This window comes from Pteropus alecto, unplaced genomic scaffold (genome assembly GCF_000325575.1).
Source record: "Pteropus alecto unplaced genomic scaffold, ASM32557v1 scaffold468, whole genome shotgun sequence".
NCBI classification, from domain to species: Eukaryota; Metazoa; Chordata; class Mammalia; order Chiroptera; family Pteropodidae; genus Pteropus; species Pteropus alecto.
This window is the reverse complement of record NW_006441394.1, coordinates 443,760-456,455: the sequence shown is the minus strand read 5'-3', so window position 1 is coordinate 456,455 and position 12,696 is coordinate 443,760. Positions and strand designations below refer to the sequence as shown.

Below are 12,696 nucleotides of genomic sequence, written 5' to 3'. Positions count from 1 at the left end.
AGGAGAAGCAGCCTTGAGCAATTATTTAAGTGCTCTGTGTCTCAGCTTCCTCATCTGTAAAATGGGAATTTAATGGTACCAACCTTACAAGACTGCTGGAAGGATTAAATTACATAACATACACAAAGAGCTTATCATGATGCTTAGCACATAGACAATACTCAACAAATGTTAAATAGTAGTGTTATTAGCCACTTCTTCACAGTATGGTAACAGCAAGATATACACGTCATTGCAGCAGACCATGAGCTACCCTGCCCTTTTTGGCGCTGGCTAGTATCTTACATACTCACCTGCACCCACTGTGGCGATGGCGCTCTCCTGGCCAATGATGTGTTCCTTCAGCCGCTGCTCCAGTGGAAAGCGGCGCCGCTCCTCTGCCTCACGCTTCCGCTGCTTCTCCTGGAACTATGGGGAGAGAGTACAGGTGGATCAAGAGTGCAGGGCGCAGTAAGACCCTGATTTCATTCTATTCCCCCGCAGGGGATAAAACACAAGTCTGGCTCTCCGGAGGTCAGGATGCATAGCTCTGGCTCATGACCACTGGCTGTCCAGTCCTTCTCCTTGCCCCCTTGTCCTATCAGGTAAGCTCAGGTAAGCTCAGGTGGCCACTGTCCAGGTGTCCTGGCTCACCCTGCTAGTAAAATAAGTACTACTAGTAAATTAATCCTTGACTCTGAAGTCTGACAGAAGACCTAGGTTTGAATCCCAGCTTTATCACTTACAAAATGTGCTTTTTACCTGGAGCAAGTTACTTCAGTTTTATCTGTAAATCAGGGATTAAATATGATGATGTATGTAATGTACCTAGCATCGTGGCTGCCATGTAGTTGTCCTTAACAAATATAAGTTCCTTTCCTTTTCTACTTATCCTCTTGAAAATATTTTTGGTTTTCAAACCAATTGTTAAACATAATTATTCAGCAATTGCTAAGTGCCCAGTAAGGTGAACACCATGATGGAAAGGTGGGGCAGGGAGGAGAACTGTACTCTGCCCCCTGGGAGGTTCTAGTTGATGCTTAGTGCCTGGCATGCATTGACCTGGGTCTTGGTCCATTTCAGAAAAGGCAGAGGCTCCTGAGCTTGGTCAAGCTGTGAAGGAGGAGAGGAGAGGAGAGGAGAGCCAGGCCTTGCCCTCGGGGAGCTCAAAGTTGGGCAAGGGAGGTGAGGCAGGGTCTGTACGTAAATATTTCTCAGGCAGAATCGAACATTTCCTCATGGTTCCAAAGCATGCGTGCCCATTTCTAGCCCTGTACCCATCACTAACTCCCAAAACCCCAAACTACATGCAAATAAGTTTGTTGCATGTTTGTTAATCTGTACTCTAAATCAATTATGAGTTCCCTGAGGGCAGGCACTGTTTTTTACTCACTGCTATTACTCGCACAAGACCTGGCATAGTGGAGGAGGCATCTAGTGAATGTCTGCAAAAATGAATTTGATGATAGCTATAAAGAAGAATTAACAGCTACACTGGGTGGTGTAAGAGTACAGAGAAGGGAAGGATATATAAAGTATGGAACAGTTTTGGGGGAGCTTTCTGGGAGATGGGAAACTTTGAAGAAGCTACAGTACTGGGCTAGGTGGGAGCTATGGGACTATCTGGACACCAGGTGGGGAGGAATGAGTGTGTGAGTCTCACGAGAAAGGACTTGTGGAAGCCAGGGGATGGAGGAAGGAAGCAAGTCTTGGAATAGAGTCTTCAGGAGGCTCCTTTCCCCTAAGATTGCTGTAACACTGACGGCTTTCTAAAAAGTGAGCTGCCAAGGTAAGGCCTTGTCACAAAAGTCGTGGCTGCAGATTGCTCTTGAAGGCAGAGTCGATGAAAAATACCTGCTACTTGGGCAGTGTTTTCCTGTTATGGTAGTGACCTTGACAGAAGTTAAAAAAAAATAAATAGCAAACAATCCAATTTTGGTTGTTGCTATCAGTCTGTAACTGAAAGCTCCCATCAGTCCTGGGGTTTCATATGGAGCAATAATTCGGCGCCGATCCCAGTGGAGCGACGCTTGCCGGTTGGAATCCAGAGTGTCACTGTGCAGCTCCCTCAGGCGCCACATACATCACCTGGCTCTGACGACTCCAGTCATATATCTGCCTCCTCCTCTTCCCTAACCACCCAGCCCCTCTCAGCACTTGGGTCCACTAGGCTGGAAGGCCCTGATGGTGAGAGGGGCACAGACTAGCTGGTATAGCCCTGGCTATCGAGCTGGCCGGCTTGCAGTCAGGTGGGCCGCACAAGGAGCTTGAAGCTTAGAAGCTGGCCCCTGAGGGTTTGTTGGGTCTGTTTCATTTCCCCTCAGTGATGGGTATTCCTGCCTCTGGGCCTTTTGCTCACACTGCTCTCTCATCACAAATGTCTCCTCCATTCCCACCTACCTCTAAGCGCCCTGGTGATCTCAGCTGTAATACCATAATGTTTAAGAAGGCTGCTGTAAGACTTGTACCTGCCCCTGGTTCTGGGACCTCTGGAGCACTTATTTAACTGCCAGTTTATCTTTCCTTTCTTGACCATGAGGGCCTTAGTGACAAAGGCCATGTTTTATTCATCTCTATAGCTCCAGCACCTAGCACAGAAGGAGTCAATACATGTTGCCAGCTGAATGAGGTAATTACCATTTGTGGACTAGCCGCTGTGTGCCATGCACTGTACTTAGCATTTTATACATAGCGTCATATTTAATTCTTACAGTTGCCTCCATCTGAAGTTTGGCCCCTCTTTTGGCTCATCAGTGGAACAAGTGGTAAGGCACAAAAAAGAAACTTTTCTCCAGACAGACCTGAATTCAAACCTCATCTCATCTACCTACTAACTAGCTGACCTTGGGGAATTTATTTCATCTCATTGAATTTTAATTTCATCTCTAACACAGGGATGGTACTTGTGCCTACCGTGCAGGACCCTTGTGGGATGCTGGTGAGGATTAGGTGAGATAATGTATACAAAACATTTGGCAGAATCTCTGACACACAGTGAGTGTGTATGTAGAAGTAGTATGTGAGAGATTCAGGTGGAGAGCACAGTACCTGGTCCCTTGGGAGGCCTTTGATAAATGCTACTTCCCATCTCCTTCACTGCATTTTGATAACTGATTATCTAACCTAGTGCCTTTTTTTGTACTGGAACTCTTTTAGCTAATTTAACCTTCATGGAGCTCCACAGATAAAGAGAAGAGTTGCTCTGGCTCAAGCAGAAGCCGGGAGCTAGGTCCACTTGGGTGCCCCCACTGCACTGGAAGTGACCCCTGATGCTCTTTCCCCTAGGAAACCAAGGTCTGCAGGATACGGTTCCAACATGACCAGGGTTCTGGGGATACCTCTACAATAGCTTATCTCTGCCTGTTAGTTTTCCTTATGTGGTAGAGAAGTACCTGCCTCTAGGTACTTTCCATCCATTGATCTGTAGGGCCTCACGGAACACGTTTTTCCTTTGCTAAAGGCCAAGCCTAACAGGACTTTACCTGCCACTTTGATTTGGGTATCATTACTGTGGCTTCCTTAAGTCTTCACCAGGGAAACATTTCTTCTACTTCCTGTAACTCTTCTTCAGTGTCATGATTTTAGGTTGTCTTAGAATTCCTGTTATTTTCTTGGGCAAGGGGAAAGGGTCTTTGACTTCTATGGGGGTGAGCATGGGAGAAAGCTTACACTGTGATCTGGCTGGTTTCTCAAGAGCTTTCTAAATGGTCCTGGGAAAGATTTGACCTATGGCCTAAATCTGAGCACACTCTGATTCTCCACCAGCCTGGAGTTCTAAATATCCATTTAGAAAAACTTCTGAAAATGCATCAGAATTTTGGATAAAAATGTAGAGGACACTGGGATTAAACCAGGTAGAAGGTTATGCTTCATGCTCTTTTCCTAATACTTAGCACAGACTTTGTACTAAAAAGAAAGTTTTCAATAAATGACTTTTTAAGGCATGAGCTATGAGCCCAGGCTTGTGAAAAGCTAGCTCATGGAAGAATTTAGACAAGGAAAATACTTGGCCTGTATATATTCTTCTTGGGAAAGAGGAAGAGGTGAATGGGAGAACGGACTTGGTAAGGGCTCAATAAATGTGGGCTACTATTCTTTCTGTCTTTTTGAGGAGATGAGGAGGAAGGCTACAGGGACTTAGGTCAAGGCCGTACTTTGATAGAGCTCCACTACAGAAGACAGGCAGGTGGTCTAGTAGAGGGCACTGGGCTGAGACGCACTATGAAGAAGCCACCCAAGAAAGCAGGAGTGGAGGAGTGATCATCTTAATAAAAGCCATATGCAATTAGCTTCAGAAGCCCTCACCTGGAGCCAGCAGCAACCAGCTCCCTATGCTGCATCTTGGCTGGAAAATTGTGGCCACTGGTTTCTATCATTCTTGATTTAATATGGCACCCCTCCTGGCTATGAGTGCATTTACAGGAAAGGGCTGGGAGACCGAGGCAAAGCCTAGTTGGGCTTGATCGGAGGTGGGTGGCTGGGCTGAATGGCTCTGTGGGGGAGGGTTACAAGGAGAAGGGGTATGTCAGGCACCTCTACTACTGGGTATCCCTCAGGATAAAGAACCTGGTAGTGTGTTTACTGAGAGGGTAGCTGGGGCAGGGATGGTAGGCATAATGAGACCTTAGGCAAGAATGAAAAAGGTATGAAGGAGGGAAGAGAAAAGAGGTCAAACTGCAGTTTACCTCTTACGGTTGTTCAGGGCCACAAAGCACACTGGCTGCTCAAAAACTCAGATATGCCCCATCCTCCTGACTCTCCGACTGCAATCCCAATTCACGTTAGTCAGGGCTTCTACCATGCCTCAAATCCGGGGATGTCAGAGAGGGCTGGGTAGGGAGGCCAACAAAGGGAACCAGGAGGCAAGGGGCACCAGATGAAACTTGGGGGTGATGGAAAGAACCCTGAGTCGGGGGAATGATGACAAGAGGAGCCCAGGGGATCCAACAAAGGACTCTGGGGGATGCAAAGCAGATCACAGAGGAGATTGAGGGATGACAGAGGCACCCAAGGGACTTGAAATTCTCTTGAACTAGCTTATAAGGTACACATCTCCATAGAGGAAAGCTGGGCACAGAGCAGGCATCAGTCCCATCAGACTTGGTGAACACTATGTCAGCACCCCAGATTCCACTCTCCTCTCTTTCAGACCATTCTCCTTTTGCTACCAGAGTGATATTTTTAAGGTGTAAATCGGATCATGTCACTCCTCTGAAAATAACGGGGTTGATCCAGAGACAAGACTGGTGAGAGATGTTTAAGAGGGGGAAGCAGCGGCTAAAGTGAGAAAATGAGTTGTGTTCTTCTCAGTGTATCATATCAGGAGGCAGATGCTGCTGCTGTATCCTATAACTGGTGATAGTAATTCTGACCACTTGGTTAAGGTGGTCTGTGCTAGGTTTCTTCACTATCATTTTTCTCTTCATAATTAATAAGTATTTTGTGAAGTGAGACTCTGAGACGATATGTAAATATCCTATTACTCTTCAAACTTCCATTCACTAGGTTTTTAGTATCTATTGATGAATCTTGCCTGATTTGAGATCAGCTGTTTTAATCCTCACAGCCCTATGAAGTTCAGAGTATCTCCTCCCTCACTGTATGGAGATAAAGTAAATTAAAGCAAGGTTCCACTAGTAACAAGTAATAAAGACAGAACACTAACTAACCTCTGTAGTCTGACTCCAGTGCCTGTACTTTCCACCCTGGAGATAAGAGAAAACCTGTTCCCTGCCTTCAGGGAGTTCAGAGTCTATTTAGGGAGAAGAGACTTAAAACAGAAATTTCATATCTCTACTTTTAGCAGAGGGCTACCTAATGAATTTACTGAAAATAAACAACAGAGGGTGTTCTTGCCATTAATAGAGGATCTGAGTTCAATTATAAGGAAACATTAGACAAACCCAGATTGAAGGACAGTCTATCTACAAAATAACCAGTTTGTACCCATTAGAATGTCAAGGTCATGAAGACTGAAGAATTGTTCTAGATTACAGGAGACTAAAGAGACATGAAAACTGAATTTAACTTGTGATCCAGAATTTTCTTTTCATGAGAAGGGAAAACTGGTAAAATCTGAATCACATCTATAGATTAGTTAGCATCAATATTAATGCTCTGATTCTAAGGATTGTACTGAGGTTATGTAAGAAATGTTATTTTTTAGGAAATTCATACAAGCATTTAGGAGTAAAGGGCATCATATATATAACTTACTCTCAAAAGATTCAGAAAAAAATATCTTTCTCTCTATATATTATTTATGCATATGTAAGTAATAAAGCAAGTGTGATAAAGTATTAAACATCAGTAATCTGGGTGAAGGGTTTATAGGAATTCACTGAACTATTTTTGAAATTATATAAAAATAAAAGTAAAATAAATCAAGATAATGCTTACCTTTGGGGGATGGGGAGTGACTGAAAGGGAGTATAAGGTGGGCTTCTGAGTGCCTGTAATAGTCTATTTCTTGATCGGGCGTGTTTAGTTTATGAAAATACAGTGATTTGTAGATTTATGATATGTGCACTTTATACAAATATATTTCAATAAAAAGTTTTTAAGAAGTTAAAAACAAAGAGAAAGCAAAAGCCTGTCTCTATAAAGCATGGAGTGCTGTGTCTGGCCCATAGTAAAGCTGTAAAGAAGGTCAAATGGTACTGTCATCCTCACAGGGCCAAGCATAGGGCCAGGCAAATGGCTCACTGGCACCTGAAATGAGATGTGCAGCAGGGAGCAGACTAAGCAAGGTAGAGAAGGGGTCTCTTCATCCTAAGCCAGGAGCAACATAACCTTCTTACCCTCCCCTGCGTACCTTACCCCTTCCCTCTCGGAAAGATTCCCTCAGCTCTGATGGGAGCACCCAGGCTTGCAGCCTTGAATGCAGGCCCAGGGGAGTACTGCATCCCCAGCTACCCCTGAAGCAAATGAAAAAATATAGAGATAGGAAATGTGCTTGTGATTCTGTCACTGGGATATGCAAATAAAATATATATGATAGGTCTATCTGCCTAATATTCCTGCCAATTCATTCTCTGGGTGTGATTAAAATGAGCAATAAATTCCTCGTGAGTCTCGGTGGAGTGAGGATCTGGAGTAGAGACGCGGGCTGGCACCAGCACGTCCCCCTCAGCTGAATATTCATCATGGAATAGCTCCCCATATTTTTGTTTTATCTGCCATCATATGCACAGAGATATATTTCTAGCTCTCCTTCGTCTCTTAGTTAAGATGTGAAAATGGTCTAAGCTTTAAGTATTAAACTTTCCATCTAGAGAAATCTTTCAAAGTGAGAACACAGTCTACTTTCTCTATGATGCCTGCCCCTGTTCTTTCTTCCTGGAGGAGATTCATGCTTTCTTGGAGCCCCCACAAACTCTGTGTGTACCACTCCTAAGGCACAAGTCAGTCTGTGGGTATTAGAGCTAGGAGTGCCTGTCTCCCGCCACCCTCCTCTCCCAGACGGCCAGCTCAGGGGCCAGGGGCTGGGTTTCATTTACTTCTAGATTCTCTCAGGGGCCCCAAGGAGGCTTCCATATGCAGAGAATACTGAGAGAACTGAGGAAACCAGCAGTGAGGAGAAACTCATTTAGGCCACTTAAGGTGACGGAGATTCTTAGACAAGCAATGAATTTTAAAAGGTGAAATAAAATTAAAAATTAGGCTTATGGATAATTTTAAAATAGGAAAATCATCAAGAAATAATATTAAGTAAAAAAAGCAGATTCTAAATATGAAACTAGGATCATAACTCAAACACCTTCAGGGCCACACAGAAAATATAAATGTCTGACAGGTAAGTACATAATACAATAAGGAATGGGAGGGCCTGTGGCTGGAGAGTCCACATTCCAATCTCTAAGGCATTACATTCACATTTAAAAAAAATCTGGGTTGGCAAAATAAAACATGGCTCCCAGTTTGAGTTCCCTGGTATATACAGTAAGCTGTCATCCAGGTTAAAAAAAAAGGGCTATCTACATAAATACATAAGGTATGTCCGGAAAAGGTAAGTGTAGTACCATAAGAGTAGATCTCTGATTCATATCCCAATAGTTACTTATAACTTGATTTTTTGTAAGCCACCTGCTTCCTTTCAGCTTCAGTTTTCCAATCTGTAAAATGGTGATAATAAGAACTGCTTTATGAATATGTTACAGGATTAGAAAAAATATAGAGTATCTGGCATAGAGCCTAGATAAATTCAATAAATGGTACATACTATTATTATAAATAATTACAAATATTAATAGTGGTTATATAGAGCTGGTAGGGCAAGAATGTTTTTAATTGAGATTCAGCTCAGTTGATGTCTCCTCCAGGAAGCTTTCCTTGATCTCCCAGGTAGGATTAGAAGCCGCATCTGGGTTTTCACAGTCCCTGGGTTTCCTGGGACTGATGACTCAGTAGTGTCAGGGGTCACATGCTTATCTCCTTGTCAGACTGTGAGCTCCTTGAGTGTTTCACCATCTGTCTTCTTCCCACATAACCCAGAACCTCGCGTATAGATATCATTTGTGAATATGTCCTGAATTATTTACTTCTCTTCATTTTACTTTCTTCTACTTTCAAAATTTTCTGTAATGGGACAGATGACTTTTATAATTACAGATTTTCAATAACGAGCACATATTTGACTACAGAGTATTGGGTGAAGGTGGAAGAGGCTGAGCTGGGTGGCAGGGGATACTAGATGGATAGAAAAGCCTTAAGATAAGATCAGAGTGGCAGTAACCCATGTCTAGACAAAGAGATGAGGTCTCAGACTGGAGCCTTAGCACCCTCCAGGCCTGAGTCATTACATTACAGACATAGGGCCTAAACTCAGGAGCAGCTGCTGCTTACTAGGGAAAGGGACACAGAACCCAATTCTAAAGCAGTGTTCTTCCCTAGAAACTCTGCCTCACAATTTTGAAGAGCTCGTTTTTGAGGTTGGAGGAAAAAAGCAGAGCAGATAGAATGGGTGACTACGCAGATGCTAAGCAACTGAGGGAAAGACAGTGTTGTGGAGATGCAGTTCACCTGGGCAGAATCTAATGTGATGGCAGAACAATCAGGTGGAGATGCTCAGTGGACAGCTGGACATTCTAGATAGAGGAAGTCCAGACTGGCTGAAGGGATCAAGTATAGAGAGCTGATGACAGAAAAATAATCTTCCAGCTGAGAGGCTACAGAAGCCCCGGGCTGGCTCTAAGTGGTCATCTAGCCTCTACGAGCTGCCCCTTGCACAATGCAACAGCTCTATTAAAGAGTTCCTCCTTGCAGCTGCCCCCTCTAAGCTTGGCTCTGTCCTAACTTTGCTGCTGAATCAATCTCTTCCCCTCCTATTCACAGCTGTTCCTGTGCCTACGTGCAGTCTCTCCTCTCCGGGCCAGATGCCCCTGCTGCTTTCAACCTTTTCTTAGGGCACAGTTCCTCTTGCACTCTTACTGCCCTCCTCTGTACAATCTAAGAGCTCAGTCTACTCAGAAAGTAGTGTCTGCAATTGCCCTCCATGGTCTAGAAGGGTCTGATCAGCACAAAGGAACACAAGCCTGTACTAATATGACCAACATCAAGCCATTTCTTGGGCAGCCAAATTTTGTTAAGGGTCCCTTAGCAGTTCTAACCCCTCTATCTGTGCTGGCACCAAGAGGCTGTTCTCTTGCTTTACATGACCAGATCAGCGCCTACCCTATGTCATATCACCTGACATACCATGAGTACTCTCGGCCAAGGGAAGCACTTGCTTTCATGGGAGAGTAATTAGGTCTGAAAAGGGAGATAATGACTGGAGTGCAGTCCCTGAGGTTATCTGAAACATGTTTAGGGATTTCCTTAAGGCACCTGGGGTAGCTGATCTTACTTTCAAGGCTGCTCCTATCTATGGGTAGGGAGTCTGAACAAAGGGAGGGAAGTGCTTGCTCTCTGGAATTTTTACTCTTCTTGCTTCCAAGTGCCCCTCTGAATGTGCTGTTAAAGCCAGTCCTCCTTCCTAACTCCCTCCCTTCTCTGGAGGGAACTACTGCAAGACAGTTACTAAGGATCTCAAGGAGACAAACTGTGGTTAATGCCTGTTGCCAAATATTTCCAATTCTTCCCCTTCTAGGCACATGGTAGGCTCATTCTTCTTTGTCTCCTTGTGATTGGGTGGAAACATGGGATTAGTATCTCCAATGAGTTATACATGGAAGTAGAGGGTCCTACTTCCAGGCTGAGCATTAAACTGCAGATTCAAGATCTTCTAGAAAATTCTTTTCCCTCTGGCAAGTAAAGAACAACATTCCAAAGGGAGGATGTTCTGCCACTTGGGTACCTGAATGCCTATGATGAGCAGAGACCTCCCTGCTGACCCACGATGGACATACAGCATGAAGCAAAAATAAATCTTTGTTGTTTTAAACAACTGAAATTTGGAGTTGTTATAATAGCATAATCTAGTTCATTCTGACTGATACACAATCATATAGTGAATGGAAACTTAAAAACCATTTAGTCCAATGTTTTCATTTCACAGAGGTAAACTGAGCTTCAATGAAGGGAAGTGTTAGCCCAAGGTTACCTAGCCAGTGAGTAGCGGAGCTGGGATCACAACCCACATCCTGTCTGTCTCAGTCCAGTGACCTGTGCTCTAACTCAAGACACAGAGAATATTTGCCACTAGGTGGGACCTGCTACACTGAATGGTCTTAGGGCACTTTAGCCAATTTGCCAACAAGAGACTCCATGATGCTGAGAAGAGCATAAGAAAGAGTCAGAAACCAGCTGTTCCAGTTCCAGTCCTGCCAGTGAACCTACTTTGCTCAAGTCTATTAATTTTCAGTTTTGATGCTAACTTACTCTGGGACCAAAGGCAAGCCACATCACACCCTGGGCTCCAATATTCCTAGAAGTAAAACGAATCTGATTGAGGTTTCAGAAATTAAAAATGTTTGACCCATAGCAGATCCTCTGCAGAGGCTGCCTAGGAGGGAAGGGATAGGTCAGGGAAGGAAGAGGTTCACCTCTCCTTCAACCAGAACAGCTCTATTTTCCTCTGACTTATTTGTTTGGGCTTTGGTAAAATTTCTGATCATTGGACTTGATGATTTCTGAGATCTCTGCCAGCTCTGAGCTTTGTGATTCTAGTTCTTGGATTCTGCCAAGTAGTTCCTGAGTTACAGCTTGGTGGCTAGGAGGAGCAGAAGGCAGCCCTGGTTTTAGGGAGTTCAAAAGTTTGGTTGAGAAGATTAAGTTAAGATGATGTTTTTTGACTCAGACTATACCAAGTTCTCTGAAGTGTGTGTGGAGAGGAGGGGTTAGGGAATGGTTCTAGAAGAGTGATGACAGGAAAAGATTGCTTAATGAGGCTACAGAATGCATGAGGCCTCCAGAAATAGTACTTGGTCTAAAGATTTTATCTCACTAGCCCTCCTCCTAGGAAAAGAAGTTGGAAGGTCCATCACCTCAAAAACTGAATTTGAAAGTAAATCCTCAGAAGCCAGAAGTGGTCCAGGCCTCTTCCTGGTCATGACAGGGACAGTTTCCTATTCTTGATGAGATTGGGGGTTGGATTTATATTTAAACAGACAATAATCACCTGAGGAAAAGTGGCCTTTGGTGTGGGGCCTGACATAATTTAATGAGTGAAAGATTCAGTGTGTCACAGAGTGCCCATAGGCCTTCTCCTTTATCTAAGACTTACCTTGACCTCAGAAGTCCTTAGAAGCTTCATCACTTCCCCTTCTCTGGCATAATCCAAGGGTGTGTGTCCCATTTCATTCCTCTGTAGGGGGTTGGCTCCTGGCAGGAGGAGAAAGAGAAATTGTCAGAGGCTCTATGAGCGATCAGTGGGACCTTAGCCTTTTCTCAGAGGTGACTTGGGCCCTGATTTTAGTGTTAGGAATGCCCTTGGAAATATGGAGCAACAAAAACCTAAGAGATTTTAGAATGGAGGGAAAAACATGCCAAGCTACTCTGAGAGGAAGGTTCTTAGTCTTCTCTGAAACGGAGGTCTGAGTATTGGGGCCCCCACATGTGCAGAAACACACTACCCATACTACCACACACAGATGTGTTGCACATACAAATACACACAGCTGGACATGTTAACAAATATACCAAACACATAGATTAATATACCCCAATACTAATGTATTAGTCGTTAAAATACTATTATCCAACTCATTTGCATACAGATAAATATTCATTTATAAAAAATCATATAAAAGGGTTCTTTCCTAAAGCACAGAATGTCTCAAGCAACAATGAAAAGGCCCCCTTTTTTCTACTCTGTTCCTCTCTCTCCTTTAATGGTCTTTTGCCTCTGGCATTTCCTGACTGCCAGTCAGCTGAGTCCTCTGGAAGGGCGTGGCATCCAGCGACTTGGATGCTCTTACCAATGCTGGCTGTTGGTGACTGTGTGCCTGTGGGCAGGCTTTCTTCCAGGCATTATTAGCTCCTGTGATTGGACGGCAAAGAATTTTAACTATAACAGAAAGAAGGAGCTTGCCAGGGGCCATGTACCTATCTTCTTTTAAGTGCTGGCAGCTAATGAGCCTCTATAAAGTGTTTACAGTGTGCAAAGGCCAGGCAGGTATGGAGGAAAGGCTACTCTGACCCTCATGCTGTCAGAATTTCCTTTCCAAAGCCCAGGTCTGAGCACCTCATTACCCTCTTCGAAAACTGTCCGTTTCATTCAATTTGGCAAACCTTGAATGAGTGGGGCTTGGGTACACAGAAGAATCAGATCTGGCCCTG

At 44.0% G+C, this 12,696-nt stretch overlaps 1 protein-coding gene across 1 annotated transcript in view; it reads right to left on the bottom strand.

Moving 5' to 3' along the window:
- The window catches only part of CLPB (ClpB homolog, mitochondrial AAA ATPase chaperonin), a 40,365-nt gene extending 28,626 nt beyond the window's left edge, over positions 1-11,739 (bottom strand). The window contains exons 1-2 of the mRNA XM_006918687.3: positions 11,642-11,739; positions 294-408 (exon numbers count right to left, since the gene is read on the bottom strand). Coding sequence (XP_006918749.1) covers positions 294-408; positions 11,642-11,713 — 187 coding nt within the window. The 5' untranslated portion in view covers positions 11,714-11,739. The remainder of the gene's footprint in view (positions 1-293; positions 409-11,641) is intronic.
- Positions 11,740-12,696: the final 957 nt, after the last annotated feature.